General features: G+C 34.6%; 2 protein-coding genes across 5 annotated transcripts; one reads left to right on the forward strand and one right to left on the reverse strand.

Moving 5' to 3' along the window:
* Positions 1–1,097: 1,097 nt before the first annotated feature.
* Positions 1,098–5,877, forward strand: LOC132184508 (uncharacterized). Of its 3 annotated transcripts, none has more exons than XM_059598162.1 (8): positions 1,675–1,723; positions 2,624–2,744; positions 2,851–3,092; positions 3,536–3,658; positions 4,414–4,530; positions 4,644–4,826; positions 5,185–5,326; positions 5,543–5,877. In XM_059598162.1, exons 3-8 carry the CDS (start codon positions 2,889–2,891, stop codon positions 5,722–5,724), a joined length of 951 nt encoding a protein of 316 aa, XP_059454145.1. In that variant the 5' UTR covers positions 1,675–1,723; positions 2,624–2,744; positions 2,851–2,888; the 3' UTR covers positions 5,725–5,877. The 3 variants fall into 3 exon arrangements, with proteins under 3 accessions (XP_059454144.1, XP_059454145.1, XP_059454146.1); XM_059598163.1 differs by having other exon boundaries at positions 1,700–1,723; positions 2,631–2,744; XM_059598161.1 differs by lacking the exon at positions 2,624–2,744 and having other exon boundaries at positions 1,098–1,723.
* A 192-nt stretch (positions 5,878–6,069) lies between these two features.
* LOC132183824 (phosphoethanolamine N-methyltransferase 1-like) lies at positions 6,070–16,519 on the reverse strand. Of its 2 annotated transcripts, none has more exons than XM_059597267.1 (13): positions 16,304–16,519; positions 16,114–16,232; positions 11,254–11,391; positions 11,026–11,163; positions 9,923–10,066; positions 9,254–9,364; positions 9,032–9,173; positions 7,829–8,109; positions 7,176–7,337; positions 7,008–7,061; positions 6,849–6,923; positions 6,647–6,741; positions 6,070–6,324 (listed from the first exon to the last, which is right to left on the reverse strand). In XM_059597267.1, exons 1-13 carry the CDS (start codon positions 16,320–16,322, stop codon positions 6,156–6,158), a joined length of 1,647 nt encoding a protein of 548 aa, XP_059453250.1. In that variant the 5' UTR covers positions 16,323–16,519; the 3' UTR covers positions 6,070–6,155. The 2 variants fall into 2 exon arrangements, with proteins under 2 accessions (XP_059453250.1, XP_059453251.1); XM_059597268.1 differs by lacking the exons at positions 16,114–16,232; positions 16,304–16,519 and adding exons at positions 11,854–11,969; positions 12,067–12,476.
* Positions 16,520–17,714: the final 1,195 nt, after the last annotated feature.

The raw sequence follows: 17,714 nt of genomic DNA on the forward strand, positions 1-17,714 counted from the left end.
TTCATAGGTAAAAAATATATAAGTGAAAGCCCACAACTTAGTAAGTATAAATACACATGATGTACATGTTATTAAGTGTTGAACTCAATATTTATAAATCACATGCAACAATTAATGTAAGATTATAGTTCATCATTTGATAGAATTATCATGAATGCAATATAGATATAATATATATATATTGTACATTGTATTATACTTCATCTTATATGATTAATTAGAAAATGATTTTCATAGAATCTGGCGGATGATTTGGATGAAGATGTGCTTGAATCCTGCAACTAAAAAATAATATTTTAAGAGTATACAAAATTACAAATCATATATGCCAAGAAACACTCACAAAGAAAAAAATTATAGTGTGAAGCTAGGTGGATGCTTTTTGAGAGGGCCATTAATACTTAAATAAATAGATGAGAATTTTGTTTCAAACTCTTGTGAGCCATGGCTCTCACCGGCCCATATATATGTGGCTCTGTTTTCCAAATGGCCCCAAAAAAGGTGGTATACTATTCCTCTTAAATTTAACGCTCAATATTCTTATTTTTTACATCATATCAATAGTTTTTTATTACTATTCAAATTAAAAAAATTACTACAAAATAAATTTAAAAAAAAAAAAAAAAAAAAAAAATTCACTTTTTCATACAAAACATTCTTATTTTATTTTCTCACATTAATTAAATCTGCTACAATTTCAAGTTACTTCATTTTTTTAGGCCAATGGCTAACATGGGTGGCTGAGCGTTGGTATGGACAAATTTTTTTTCCTTCTTGTTGGGTTGAAAGAAATTTATTAAACTAACATGTGTTTAAAATGTATGTAATTCTTACACAAATTTTTAAAAATATGTGAGAATTTTAATTAATAAAATAAATTAAAATGATTTTTTCCAAACTAATTCGGATGAAAAGTCTACCCAATTGGTACCGACCACACTCCCTACCTTATGGCTCATATTTCCTACACGTTGGGAATGTTTTACATTATTCGTGTTGACCCTTCACCTAAAAATAAAAAAGAAAATCAAATTTGACAAGAAAATCCCATGCGCCACACGTTGTGAAGTCTCTGTTTGTGTTTGATACAAATATCAGGACCTTCGTCTCCTTCCATTTCCATGGTGGTAAAAGTCCAATTCTTTTGACTTCTTCAGTGCCTCTCTCTGCAAATAGTTGTGAGAAAAAAATCCCTCCCTCCCTCCGTTGTTCTGTACACATGGGGATTTAAGTAGCTGAGCTCTGATAGTACTCTCTGGCTCAACCATGGCTTGCCCATCATCATCATCATCAACACCGACATGGAAGACAAAAGCAATATGCGACTCTACTTCCAAAATCTCCTGCAACTTCAACAACCCCTCCTCCATGTTCCTCTTCTTCTCCTCCATTCCCAACCGACATTATAAACCACCCCGTTTCACTGCTTGCTCATTAGACCCCTCCTCCTCTTCTTCTTGTTCTACATCATCAGCCCCATCTTCTTCTTCTTCTTCTTCTTCTTCTTGGTCTACTTATTATGCAGCTACTTGCAGACACGTGAGAAGTAAATGTACAGACAATGAAAGGATCCATGATGTGGGTTTCTCAATTATAAAGAAAGCTAAGGCACACAATTCTTTGAAGTGGATTGCTAGAAAGCGGCATTTGTGGCGAAAATTTTGGTTTGCATCCAAGAAGATGAGGAGTATTATCTTGCTCAATGTCATCACTGTTGTCTATGGTATTCAACTTTGATCTCTTCTTCGTCTTCATAGAAAATTTAATAATGGGCATCTTTGCTTCAAGCAATTTAATTTGTATTGGTAAAATTAAGAGAAAGACAGAGAAGCAGCTTCACCTCCTAACGAAATTTAATGATGGGTATTTATTTTGTAAATAATTTGAAGTTTCATAAGGCTTTGGTAAAAGCATGAGAGAAATGACTTGCTTCCTTAAAAACTCTGTAATAGGTGTCTATGTCTCCAGCCACATGATTTGTTGGTAATGTTTAGAATCATCAGCTGAATTGTTGTATGGGCATGTGTTAAATTTTGCATTGGTTTACTAAACTGGCTATGTAAGTGATTACAAGGAGCATCAATTGGGGTTAATCATTTTGTAGTATAGCATAGATATGACTAGTACTTTCTCAGGTCATTACATTCCACTTTGATGAAATTTGACAAGTACGTTAATTTGGTGGTCTGTTGATGATTTCACTTTCTTGGTATCAATGGGAAATGACAGAAACTTTTCCAACTCGGTCTATAAAACTTTCATTGGTCTCTTGAGCATGTGAAAAGCACTTCCTTTTTAATAGTTTTATTAAAAAATCACATGCTTCTCATATGTTAATTAAAAAACTATCTTCTCACATGATAAAGGACATATAACAAATCCTCCAACCCAGTTTGAAGAAAATTTATGTCCATTAGAAAATAGTTTATGATACAAACCTTCTGTACCACCTCTGTTTATGATACAAAAGCATCGTCTTGTATGTAATTATGCTTGAACAAATGCAGTAGTATTTGAGGTTGTTGCCTAAATCTGTAGGTATCACAATCACATATGTGGCACTTTAGTGCAAAACTGTTTGGGATGCTCACTATATTAGGACAAAACAATGAGAATTACATAGACTGCAGGAATGTTGATGTCTTCATCAATGAGAATGTTGATGTCTCAGTCACTACAATATGCTCAAAAAAATCAGCTGAAGTGCCTTCATCAATGACAGTATTTGTTATTTATCATAGTGGGTTAGTTATGGACTCGTTCTTTCATATCTTGGTAAATCAATAAGTTTGTCAATCAAAAATCCCAAAATCATAAAGTATTAAGTACTATGTTGGTTGCAAACTGCAGCAAGTGACATTCCAGTGGTGAAAGGTGTTGAAACTAGCATGGATCCAGCAACCTTCTCTGCCGTTCGATTCGTTATGTCGGCCATCCCATTTTTGCCATTTGTCTTTCAAGCTCGAGATGATTTTAAGACACGCAATGCAGGGATGGAGTTGGGTTTGTGGGTGAGTTTAGGGTACCTTATGGAGGCAATTGGGCTACTTACAGCTGATGCTGGGCGTGCATCATTCATTTCTTTGTTTACAGTAAGCTCAAACTCCTCAAAACATTTCCTTTTTTACCTTCAACATTGACTATGCATCTAGTCTAAAGGAAAAGTAGATCTCAGGATTGGTTTTTGGAAAAACTTTCATAATTCTCATCTCATAGATGGCACAGAGGATTTGATACTTTCTTGCAATTTTCTCTTCTTCTTGGTCAACTCCCTCTTATCTTTTAGCAGTCGGTGAGTAGAGTTAATTTTCCTCCCAAAGAAAAAGGGAAAAGAGATTTTTAAGCTAGCTTTTCTCAATCTTCTCCCTATGCATCACTTTTGTTTACCACCACAATAAGAGATTTCCAATCCTACATGACTGAGACACCTGATTCCTCTTTTCCTCCCTGGAAAAGCAAATTGTAAAGTGAACAAAAAAAATGATTCAGTACAGTACAGTACAGTTCCAACAAATCCCTGCTAACGATTGGACAGGTTATTGTGGTACCTTTGCTTGATGGCATATTAGGAGCAATGGTACCTGCCCGTACCTGGTTTGGAGTCCTCATGTCTGTTCTTGGGGTTGCTATGCTGGAATGCAGTGGATCTCCTCCAAGTGTAAGTACTGTCTGGTTCTTCATCAGAATATCTTATTGCTTGGGATGTAATAGGTTTTTTTCTTTCTTTTTAGATGAATGAATTTCTGTTAACAACAAACAAAGATTACAACACACTCTAGCAGAAAATCTATTGGAACCCCAGATGCCAGCAAAACATCTTGCAACAAACAACACCAAAGTCCCAATACAGAAACCAAATGAATCCAAATCTTTAGACACCAATCTCAACCTGCTGAAACCAAAACACCAGCAACTATACAAACTACACTTGCAAACACCAGCAGAAATACAAATCAGCAACAACTATACAATTCACATTATACAAACAAACCATTTACTCTATACAGACTCCAGCAGATATACAAGACGGCAGCACCTTCTAATATAGAATATGATGCGAAATACCCCAGTTGTTGCAAACAACTACATTCTCTTCATTCCCTTTGAATTTCTCCTTCTCCATAATTCTGCATCTACCTTCAAACAATCTTCGGTAACACTTTCTCCTCTGATTTAATCTGGTTCTCGTGTTTAATATCGTTTCACAGCCTGCTAACATGCTGTAACTTTTAAACCCTTACTCCACTCCCTCGTTCCTTTACTTAATAGGTTAAACCATTAAAAGGGGAATCATCTGACATGGAAAAAAATGATTATAGCACTGATAATCTATGCTCTTTGGATCACATATATCCCTGTTAATGGCTGATTGCAGAATAATTTATCTTAATTTCGTAAGTCCTAATATGTCAGGTTGGAGATCTTTTGAACTTTTTGAGTGCAATATTTTTCGGAATTCACATGCTTCGAACTGAACATATATCAAGAAGCACAAAGAAGGAAAAGTTCTTACCACTTCTAGGATACGAGGTTCGCTTCCTTTCCCTGACCGAACTAGCTCCCTCAAGTTCACTTAAACATGTCTTTTTGGACAACGCAGCGTTTCAATCTATGCATGTGAAAAAGTCAATGGTTTCATGTAGGTGTGTGTCGTTGCTCTGTTATCCACAATCTGGGCTTCAGTGGGAGCATTGTTTGATCCTGTCCATGGCTTTATCCAATCATCATGGACATGGACAGATCTACAGGATTGGATTGTCGCATTTCCATGGATACCTGCTCTTTATACAGGCGTATTCTCTACTGGATTATGCTTATGGGTAGAGGTATTGTTTCTTAGTTCTTACATTACTTTGTGTATGTGACACCTAGTGGACCTGTCCGTGATGCATGTCTTTTAAGTTACTTCTTCTCTACTTGAATATTGTGTATGATCATGAATTGAAGCATATCATGAAAGTTTAGGATTACGCGGTTCTTCCTACAATTTATACAGCAAGATTTCCTTAAATGTGTTAGAATAGAAATGAAATGATTAAATTCATCCATTCGTATCAGCTTAAGCTTTTGGAATAGTTGGTGATTTAAAAAATGCATGTAGTTATTTCATCATTGGTTGTGATTTTCGTGCCTGTGCGCTTTTTTCTGGGTACAAATGACTGTTGTTTGTTTCTGTTTCTGTAGATTGCAGCCATGCGTGATGTTTCAGCAACAGAAACAGCCATCATTTATGGGCTGGAGCCACTATGGGGTGCAGGGTTTGCTTGGTTTCTCCTTGGTGAAAGGTGGGGTACTATTGGATGGATTGGGGCTGCTCTTGTACTCGGTAAATATTCTTCTTTCATATGTTTTTTCCTCTTCCTCTTGTCAATCTGATCTCTTAATTCTTTCTCAAATATCAGATATGAAAGCTGATCTTTCAAACATTTTCCTGCATTTTATGTGGTTACAAAAATAAGAAACTTTTAGGTAACAGAGAAAGAAAATCAGATCTTACTTCACTTGAAGTGTTCTAAACTGACTGGTCCACATCTTATGGTAGGTGGAAGCTTAATGGCGCAGGTATTAGGATGTTTACCACCCAATAAGTGTATTAAAGATGAAGAGGGTAAACAGAAAGGTGATCTCCTGCTAGTTCGAGACAAGCAAAAAATGCAAAAAGGTCTCTCTACTTCACCAGTTGTTGTCAGCACAAGGAAGGATGTAATAGATTTGATCAAGTGATCCCTTCTAGTGATCTTTAATGTTTGTATTATATTCATATTTCTTCAAAAGCATAAATCCTATAGGTTAATATAAATATCATATTGGTAAATGGTATTCCATTGATGTTTCTTGTTGTCCTCAGTCTATACCAAATCTATAAGATCTGAGCCTCTTGCCTTTCCTATACAATGAGTAATGCTAGAAACTAATGTGTTATGTGTTAGTGCCAATCAGACCTTAGATCAATCCTTGTTTAAAAATAAAATAAAATAAAATAAAATAAAATAAAATATCAAGGGCCTATTGACAAGTATAGTTGGGGTTTAGAGTAGGCAGGGTGCCAATGGTACAAGGCAGACAATATATGCAAGCACATCAATTATTTTTAAAAGAACAAAATTTTCGTCTAAATTGGTTCTTTCAATTCAGTCTATTAAACTGACATAAGTTCAAAACTTTCGTAATTTCACGTGTATAAATGGTATCTGGAGCACGCCCAGTCGCCCATCACTTCCTAGAAGACAGCTAATAGTTTCTGCAATGCCAGCGGCAAATTGCTTGAGGCAAGCAATGAGACTAAATTGTGCTTGTCGATCAAACTCCAGTGTCACTGCAAAACTGAGACATAATATTGATTTATTACTAGATAACCAAATCAGAATTTCATCTCCAACAACTGAAATACATAATTGATGTCATTAACAAGAGCAAAAATAAAAACTACAAATGTTTTTTATTCTTATTTTTTCTACTGGCAAGTTCAGCAGCTCTTCTCTATCTCATTATTTAAAGATGAAGAGGCCTTCTGAGAAATCAACATAGATAGGATGATATCAAGGCATCAACCATCAACTAAAACGATACAACCAACACCAAAGACTGTTCAAAATACATTAAAGCTATTAATATAGATAGGGCAAATGATGGGAAACAGAATCACTTCTTCCTCGCAACGAACAGCCCCCATTTCTGTTCGCCAGACGAACTCCTGATCAGCTTTGCCTTCCATCCACCAACTATTTCATTGTAGTCTTCCTGCATATTATCCAAAGACCATGAGGGAGGGGGAAAAAACAAAGAATTAAGACAAAAACAGTAAAGGACAGATCAACCAAAGAATACAAACAAAAGGAAAAGCGCACCTCAGAAAAGTCCCTGATGAATTCATCCTTGTCCTTCGCAAGGGCATTCAATTCCCGCTGTAGAACTTGCATGAACTGAAGCACAAGTAACAATTGTCTTAGATCAGGAAGTCAACATAATTCATTATTTAACAAGACAAAAAGACTATCTACGCAAACCTGATCAGTACGATCCTCCGCAATCACCTCATCAAAACCAGCATCCTTAAGCATCTGCACCAAGGTTAAAAAAAAACAAGAGTTAGATATGTCAAGGAAATGTAATGAGAAATACCATGAAAAGAGGCATGAGATGCATGAAATGAGAGAGTTCTAATGCAAACATACCTGACCATAGGCTTTAACATCATGGAGATCATAACCCCTTTGTTTAATATATTCAGAAAATTCCAGTGATGGAGTTCCAGCACTCTTGCAGTAATCACTAATAAGAACTTTACCTCCTGGTTTCAACCACTTGTGGAAAGATCTGAACAATGCAGGTTTGTCCTGAAAATTAACCGGCAACCTCAAGCATTAGAGAAAGAGTTTTCAAGAAAACCCACAAAACTGTATGTATAGAGCACCAAAGAGGTAGTAAAAGTCTAATATGCAGTAGGATTAGCCAATTTAAGAATATCATAAGGGTAACAAGATCTAACAGATGCCTCAAAATCGTGTAACCGAGCAAACCATAGCCAGCATCATTGTAACAAAGGCCATATGATATAAACTCAGGATTTAGTCATTACCTACAAATAGAAAAACATCCATGCCTGTATGTCTTCTGATATAAACAAGATAACATAGTTGAAAAAGTTTCCAACAAAAAAAACAAAATACAGAAAGGGCCTCAAACAGTGGGTATATACACACAATAATTGCTTCCAAAATGAGGTAATGCTTTCTATTTCCACTTTGTCCATGAAAATGAGATAAATAAAAGGAAATGAATATAACTGTTTGAACAGGAAACCAACAGAAAAATAGAGCTGCCTTACTTGAATGTGCAGAATAGTGTCACGGCTGTATATCACATCAAATGCATTCTCAGGATATGTTTTCTTAGTGCAATCAGCAACTTCGAATTCAACAGAGCATTTCAGTCCGATAGCACGTTCAAGAGCAAAAGAAATCATATTTATGGAGAGGTCAATCCCAACAACCTCAACATCGAAGTTCTCAGCCATATAAAAGTCACCTCCCCCAATGCCACATCCAACATCTAGGACCTTCTGGCCAGTCTTAAGTTCCAACTTTTGCACAAATTCTTTAGTTGTATCTGTTCAAAGACAAGGATTCACGTAAAAGTAAAATTGAGTTAGGAACTTTCGTCTTACCCCTCTCGATAAGAAAAAAAAAAAGTAAAACCATATATTTGTTTTCTGATTTGTCTAACAATCTTTTAGGTTTTAAGTTCAGACTGAAATAAATACTGAATGTTGATAATGTAGAAGAAACTGCGACAAATTCTGAACATCAAAGCAAGCAAAATTGTATACACACACACACACACACATATATATATATATATGAATATAAAAAGAAAAAGGCAAAGAGAGCTGATGTTGTGTGAAATTCCCCATTAAGTACCTAAGCTAACGTTAATGACATTTTATAACACAAAAGATCAAAAATATTACTCAAAAATTTCCAAATTAGTCGGTGAGTCAACATGCAAGCACATGTTGGTTTCCGAAATAGTATGTTCCAATTATATGTATCATACAGTTTTTTCATAAGACTTAAAATATGATTGTATTAAAAGTCTCATGACATAAGCCAGAATGATGTGCCTCTGCATTGCTTATTGAGAAAATGGGATTCATAATTTCATAAGGCCTCTATGGCAAAGCTTTCTAGAAGAGATAAGAACAAATTTAGCAGAGAGTAATCCAACACTTGTGCAACGAATTAAAGGTTTCTCCATGACGATCAAAAACAGTAATGAGGTGTAACGATTAAGGCTCAGAATTTACCATTAAATGAATAGAGTAATTTCTAACTTAACGTGCTGCTACAAGAGACAATCCCATGAAAGCATTTTCATAGAACCAGCTTTAAGAATTTTCTGGTAATAATTTATTTTTCATTTATTCAACTTAGTGCACGGAATCTCTTCTTTTTACTCCTTTTATCTTCGGTATCAGACAGCGAAAATGAAGAGAGAGAGAGAGAGAGAACTTGCAGTCAGTAAGGCATACCTATCCCTCCTGTGCTCACAAAACCTTGTCCAAAGACACGCTCATAACGTAATATGCCATTAGACTTATACTGAACAGTGTCTAAGAACCGCTGAAACCCTCTATCATCCTGAGAACTGACCTTTTGCCATATCCAGCAAATCTGCATTTCAGAAACATTGCATCGAGTCAGTTGGCCAATTTAAATTAAAGGATGAGCTCAGAAGCAACCAATTGTATTACCTGGTTCTGATTCTTTTTGTTTCGCACATAAGCTCCAATGCATTTGCAGCCAACAAGAGAGAGTTCAAAGGAATTTCCAGAGCCATCACTCAAATGGCATTCTTTAAAGACCTGTAGTACTTTATAATCAGAAACAAATTCTTGCGACAACAAAATTTTTGGTTTTCAGACAGCATGTCTCGACAGGTCAACCCCATCAAGCTCATATTTTGCACATGAAAACCCATGTAGATGAGTCCAAACACAGAGATCATACCTCTGTATTATGTAAAACAAAAAGAGAACTTTGATAAAGATGCTATGAACAAAAATACATTACAATTATTGAACTCAGCCAGGATGAATGGATGATTCATTGAAAACCATTTCATTTTCTTTCTTAAAAACTAGACAATAATAAAAAAGGACAAGGCCTGATTCAAGTTTAAATGCAGTCAAATCAAACTTTGGTGTGGTTGACTGGCCTCCACCAAAAGTTCAAGTCAAACACATTGAGTGTAGTTCAATGTGTAAATACTCATCAGCTTTCTTTTCACATACACTACACAGTCAGAACATTGATTGTAAATCTATCTTAGAGTCATGATAGTCTTTCATCACATATTTATTCAACAAAATTTAGCAGGTCCGGTACAAGTATTAAATAAAGAAATTCATAAAAAGGCAAACCTTCGTATAAAACCTGGGCTCCCGGTAGTGGGTTGGGTTGTACTTTCGCTTGCTGTCTCCAGATTGATGGAAACAAGACTCTCTGAAGAAAATAAATCCACCAACCTTCAACCACTTGATCATTCTTTCCGCCACATACTCCACCTGCAATGAACAGAAAGAAAAAAGCATAGAGATACAATCGGAGAAGAAGCTAACTTGTTGTTCCTTAGAAATAAAATCTCTATGCAAGAGCTAAAGTAACATGTTTTCAATTAAATCATTAACAAGTTTTGAAGAAGTATTCATGCAAATACTCTGAATGAATCATCAGAATAAATAAAATTGTATGTAAACATCAGCAGTACAGTAGCATATGCAAAACCATGAATAAAGAAAATAGCACTACAAAACGGTTATAAAACTCAAGTGGATATTACAAGACCTGATGCTAGATATTAACAGATAATACCAAAACCATGACATATATAACTAAAAATATCCATAGTAAGTGGTCACTGCTGACCTCGGACACTAGCCAAGAAAGAAAAAAGGCCATTTTCTTTTATTGCTCTACAATTTATCAAATGCTAAGTCTGTCTGAACCTCCTTTCACTTTGTATTTACAAACGAACTCTGATACAGCTTGACTAGCCCGTATTTAACAATCAGTTTCTTTAGAAATACATAGTGAGAAGATAATTTCCTCTTAAATGTTGTGGTATGTTAAAAATGACATTGCAAAAAGTACCATAAGAAATCAGGAAAGGGAAAATGGCATAATCACTGCTAGCAAAAGAATAAGACAACACGCCTGAGTAAAGAAATAAAAAATTACATGAGGTCAATGCGGTAGTTCTTTTTTTAATTTTTCTTATCCTTCTTATCTTAAAATTGGTAGAATTTCTAATTTAGTTTAAACTCACTTGATACTAACATCCAAGTTATTGATCTTAAGGACTTGTAACCACTTAGCCATACCCAGAAGATCATTGGTTTCAGTTTATATGATCAGCATTGGGTTCATAACTGACATCAAAAGTTCTATACACTTAGACTCCACTAAACTCAAAATGGCACCAAATGTCTATTGAAGCAGAGCCAGCAAACCCTATATGACTTACCTCTTCATCAGAAAGATACATAAGGAGCCAATTGGAGAATATCAAGTCCATTGACTCTTCAGATATTTTCAAGTCTGGGGATGTCACATCTGCACACATAAACTTGACATTCTTGTGGTGCCCATTAATACTTTCATTCTGCAAGGAGAAGATTGAAAAGAGAATAGTAAGAGAAGCCCCACAAAAATTACATTTTCTTATTTGGCCAATAATTTTCACCATAGTTACCTTCTTTATCACGCTCTCAATAAAGTCCAAAGCAAGAAGTTGACCAGCCTTCTGAGCTAATTCACCAGTAAAACGACCAATACCCGCTCCAAGTTCTAAAATTGATTTTCCTTCATATGATGGCAGTATTGAAAGTACCTGTTTGTAACCCAGTTAAATCAGTTCAGGACATTGAACGTTGAGCATATTAACAGCAAATTATCCCAACTTCCACAAAAATGGAATTATCAATTAAAAAACATTGTTTTTGGTATGTTACTCGGTTTCACATTATGACATGGAAATAACACAACAGACATTGTTACCATAAGAATAAATATTCACTGGGAGTTGAAGAAGTTGCTCATCTCACTCTCGTATGTGATAAAGCCTCGAAATTTTACAATATTTTGTTAATTAGAAGTACTATTAGCCGCTTCCATATATTGACAATCTAAGAACATGCTCAGTATTTCAAGCACAAGCGCACAATCTTTTCGTCCAAAAATTAAAACATAAACAAGAAACAAAGAATCAACATCGTTGCCATAAAATAAAATTTAACAAAAAAAATAAAAAGCACAATGAATCAAGACAGAGACAAAAGCGAGAGAATTTTACTTCAGGTCGCTCTTCTTTATCAAGATCAGAGGCTTTGGAGTCGAGCATCATAGCCTCGACGGTCAAATCCGCGGAGTGCTCGATCCAGTAGTTCTTCTGCATCTCTCGCTCTTCTTCTACGAAACGAACCATTTTCCAAATCGAACCCCAATTCTCCCATTTCAAATCTAAACGAAAGAAAACAAACAAACAAACACGATCCAAAAGGCGTACCTTGAATGGCAGCCATTGCGAAATCAAAGTAGACGACCAAAATGCGAAGCGAGAGCGAAATGGATGATTTAAAAGAGGGAGGAAGAAAAGGCGAAGAAATGGGCTAACAACCCTCAACGGCAAGGCGGGTTCTGGAGAAGCTCCTGGATCTGCGGTTGGTTGATCCCCCTTTCTGCTGCATTCCTCGCCCTTGCAACTCGAAATGGATGATTTAAAAGAGGGAGGGAGAAAAGGCGAAGAAATGGGCTAACAACCCTCAACGGCAAGGCGGGTTCTGGAGAAGCTCCTGGATCTGCGGTTGGATGATCTCCCTTTCTGCTGCATTCCTCGCCCTTGCAACTCGCGCACGTCTCTCTCTTCCTCGCTGAATTTTCCAATAAAAATAAAACGCGATGGCATGCAATGAAGCTCTTGCTTGGCTATGGAATTTATGGGGGATTTTAAAGCAGAAATTAATGGTTGGCCACGTGGGGAAATGTTAGGTATTCTTCTAGTGTTTTTTTAGTGTTTTTTCAATTGTGGTGTGGCTTTTAAAATCACCGTTGAATTTAAGATTATCTTTATTGACTTTTAATCTATTGATGATTTTAAAAACCACATCACAGTTAGGAGGACACCAAAAGAACAATAAGTTCCGTTTGATAACCGATTTTGCCTTCAACACTATTCATCGATCTTACTTTTTTACTTTTTCAACATTCTCTTACTTTTTATATCACATCAATCACTTTTTATTATTATTCAAATAAAAAAATCACTATCAAACAAAAAATTTTCATTTTTCTATACCAAACATTCTTACTTTTTCACTTTTTCAAAAAAAAAATATATATATATATACTTGTTTTTACATTGATTTTTGCTACAGAATCAAATCAAAACCAACCAAAACATTTTATCAAACATACCCTAAAAGAACACTTAGTATTTCCCATACATATATATATATATATATATATATATGGGGGCTGGAAATAAATAAATAAAAACACCCCCAAGTTCTTGAGGGCTTTTATAAGGGAAGTTAATGGGCCAACCATCCTTATCATTTCAAATGAAATAGAAATTACATGGTTTAAAGTATGTAAATATAATCGTATAAATGATTTCACATTAATTAAATTTTTATAAAAACGTGTAAGCATTAATTTCATATACACTCTTAAATATATCAACTTTAAATTATAGCTATGAAATGAATGTGGGAGTGCTACACAGTACACATCTCAAATTTTCTTCTTAAAAATTAGTTCTCAAATGATGTGTCATCATCGCATGAGATTTGTTATTTTGGGAAGTGTGTAGCATTTTTAAAAAGAAATTAACTTTTGAAAAGAAACTAACTTTTGAAAAGAAATTTTGAGATGTGTAGCATTTTTAAAAATAAGTACTTCTATTTCATTTGAAATGAAACGGATCATATTCCAAGTCAATGGGTCTAGCAATGGAGTGAAATGAAGATGATTTATTTTAGAGTAATACTATATATTACACCTTCATTTCATTCGGTTGGTGTGATAGTACTCATCAGCCATTGAATTGTTACTCTCCATGCTAAATATTATTTTAAAAAATACCTAATGCTGAGGATCTTTCTAGGTGTTCGGATGGAATGATCATCCACTACAATTAGGCATTCTAAATTCATAAAAATTTAGGCTACCTAAGAGAGCAGATTGTAGAGTTTACTTATCCTGAACAACCTAAGCTGTTGAACTCACCTGCCCAAAACAAATTGATCCCATAATCCATTTTATTAAGTTGCCCAAAAATTCGTGCAACTTAATTAGAGTAGATTTGAATCACCCATACTAATTTATCTTTGTATTAAGAGGAATGTTATATGTACTTTTAAATGTTTACTATTTAATAAAATAATAATAATCTTAACTGTTACATAAAAAATAAACACTTTAAAATTCATATAATATTTATCTTTAATTAATATGATTCTGTCGGTTAAAAAAAAAAAAGGTTAATAGGTTGGTGATTTCGTTGGCTTTTTTCTTTATTGTTTTTAAAAAGAGAAAGGACTAGAAAGGACTGGGAAGTTGCGAACGGCCAAAGGTGAAGAGAATCTGGCTGAACCTGCCTTCGTTTGTCTTTTAGCCTTCCAATGGGCCCCGCCACGTGATTCCCGGATCTTTGCTCTGAGTACCCGTTTGGCACTATTTTCAACCTTTTCTTTATTTTCTTATTTATCTAACCGACAGGCTAACTTTTGTCGTTTACGACAATGAAACCAAACGGACGTTAGACTTGCATCACGTGTGGGCCTGCCGTCAGAGCTTTCAATTATTTATTTGGCTGTCAAATCTGGAGAATAAAAATAGGAAATTTTCTATAATTTTTTTAGAGGGTTGAGATTTAATTTCGATTTTAAGGATTAAAAAAAATAAAGGACACAAATTTCCTCTAAATAAATACGGAGGAAATATCTTCCAACCGATGTAAAATAGTGTAAGTGTCTATAAACATTTAAAAAATATATTAAATTATAGAAAATGTTGGGTGTTCTTCTAGTATTCTCTTAGTGTTCTCTTAACTGTGACGTAACTTTTAAAATCACTAATAGATTAAAAATTAATAATAATAATATCAAGTTCAATGGTAATTTTAAAAGTCACATCACAGTTAGGAGAACACTTAACATTTTCCTTAAATTATTAACCTCATTAATAGCAGTTTATTAATTTAGACTTAATTTAATGTGCATATTAAATGTTTATAGACACTTGACATTATTTTACATGGGTTGGAGAATATTTCCTTCATACCTGTTTGGAGGAAATTTCTGTCCAAAAAATAAAAAATTAAGTTAAATTTGAATAGTTAAAAAAATTACAAAAATAATTCTGCATTGTTTTCTTGCTGCACTTAAAAAAATTATTATAAACAATTTTTTTTACATTTTTTTTTTTTAAAATTACAAAACTTATTTTTTAATTTATATCACATCAATCATTTTTTAATATTATTTAAACAAAAAATTAACAACAAAACTCTTTACCAAATGGCTCCTAATATCAATAGATCGACGGTTCTTATTGCTGCGATCAGAATCCAACAAATATATATGTACATGATATCGAATCCACGGAAAAACCTTCAATTCTATTTTAATTAAGGTTTTATTTAATGCATACAAATTTAAATTTGATAACTTGTGTTTTGTATTTATGTTGTTTATTCTTTTTTTTAAAAAAATATTCAGTTTGAAAATCAGTAGCATTTTGAGAACAACAACCATAGACTTAATTAAATGCCTTATATAAAAATGTCATATTCACAAACTTCCCTTCAACGCAACGTACGGTCTCTAATTTTCGCATCACATTGTCGTGGTCAAATCCCTATTTTCCAAATCTACTGTAAATGTGGGGTTTCTGCATGCATGCCTTTTGTAAGATGAAGCATTGAAGCTAGTAAAAAAAAAACTATTGTGGTTATATATATATATATATATATATATATATATATACTTCAATTTCATCCTCATCGAGCATGTGGTAGGCTATAATTTTTTATTTTTTAACTGGAATTTATTCAAGGGTTAATGGGGGCGCTCTCGCATTAGCCCAGTGAAATAAAAATATAGAATAAAGTTTTTAGATGAAGTGTAACACTACTTCAGTTTTCAAACACTCATAGATACTAAATCTCACATTAATTCATTAGTAAGTTGATAATATTGCAGATTGTCTACCATTTTCCCCGGTTGCTACATGATAATTGCTCGGAAACCCTAATAACTTGAAAGCCAAAACTGTTAATTACCATAATTAGGAAGACGTATTCACAAGTAGCTGAAGAACTTGTTCATCTGACCTATATATATATATCTCGATCACTCTCAATCTAATTAGAAAATGCTCAAATATTTCTCACGCATAGCCGTGCATACTACAATCATTTCATCCAAAAATTCAAACACAAACAAGAAGCAAAGATCAACAGCATGCATTGCCATAAAATAAATAAGAAGTGCACGCATTGAATCAATAATATATATAAATATATAGAGTGAGAAAAGAGAGAGAAATATACTTCAGGTCGCTCTTCTTTGTCAAGATCAGAGGCGTTGGAGTCGAGCATCATAGCCTCAACGGTCAAATCTGCAGAGTGCTCGGCCCAGTAGTTCTTCTGTATCTCTCGCTCGTCGTTTTCTACGTACGACACAAATTAATAACCATTTTCCAAATCAAAACCAAAGGAAACATTAACCCAAAAGGCGTACCAAATTGAATGCCAGCCATTGATTATGATAGATCAATGTGAAGAAATGATGAGGGAAATGGAAGATTCAAAGAGAGAGAAAAGGTGAAGAATGGGGTTGTTATAATTAACAGCCCTCAAGGGCAAGCCGGGTTCTGGAGAAGCTCCTGGATATCCACTTGCTTGCTCTCCCTCTCTGCTGCATTCTCTCTCCCCACTCTTAACCTACGTGATGGCAGGTGAATGAAGCTCTTGCTTGCTATATAGGATGTCTAAAGCCTCAAGGGTTCCTTTATGTATTTGGTTTCTTTGGATTTATGTGCCTATGTATCACAAGAGAAATTATTGGCGTCCAATATTATAATATCGCGTGACTCAATAGAGATGTAAGCAAAATGAATGTAAGAATGCAAAGAAGGATTTCACTTGGATCAATATGATCATATATCACATCTACTTAGTATTAGCTGCATTGGGTTTAACTCAAGTTCTAATGGAATTGAGTCAAGTTATGGCTCAATTGGTCTTGAGAGAGCGTATGTGGTTATCACCGATTAGACCCTTCCTAAACAGTTCCAAGCAGGCATGTACTACCATGGTCACATCCAAGTAGAGTAGCCATAATTGGTCGTTCTCCTCTTGCCCTTATTGCTAAAATAAAAAATCACATATCACATCTAATTAATATTAATTGCCTTACGTTTCACTATGTCCTGGTGGGGCTCAATAAGCTATGGCTTAATTGGTCTTCAGGGAGCAGCGGAGCACATACGATTCCCGCCATCTAGGTCCCTCCTAAGCACTTCCCAGCAAGCAAATGCTACAATGATCACGCCCTGGTAAAGTAATCTCGGTTGGTCACCCCCCTCCTACCCTTCTTGCTCAGGAAAAAAAATAAAAAATAAAAATCATATATCACGTCTAATGGATCATGTGTACAAGATTCTCTCCTTAAGACTATTGTTTGTGGCTTTTAAACACTAAGTTGGAAGAATTTTCGAACGGTTCGATACAAGAAACAGCTTGAATTCGTATAATTTTAAAAATCGGATCTTTATCCGATCTTTTTTAGATGTTTGGGTTTATCTTTGCATTAACATGATAGCACCCGTGCACACATGATTCTCTCTACTTCAAAAAAAAAAAAAAAAAAATTCCTCTAACAGTGATGATCTTTTACCTTAAAACTAAGGGATAATGATCATTTCCATTTTAAATGATATGGATAATATCTATTTCATTGTTATGATTTAGAGAAAACCTTCAATTAGGATGTGGTGTAAAACCTTTATTTTCTTTACGAGTAATTCTAGAAGTCTCTCTTGTGTCATTCTTGTATCTCTTCAAGAATCCTTAAAATTATCATTTGATCAAAATTCAATATTGATTAATCATAAGCTTAATGATGATTTTAAGAGTCACATCATTCTTGG

This window comes from Corylus avellana, chromosome ca6, assembly GCF_901000735.1.
Source record: "Corylus avellana chromosome ca6, CavTom2PMs-1.0".
NCBI classification, from domain to species: Eukaryota; Viridiplantae; Streptophyta; class Magnoliopsida; order Fagales; family Betulaceae; genus Corylus; species Corylus avellana.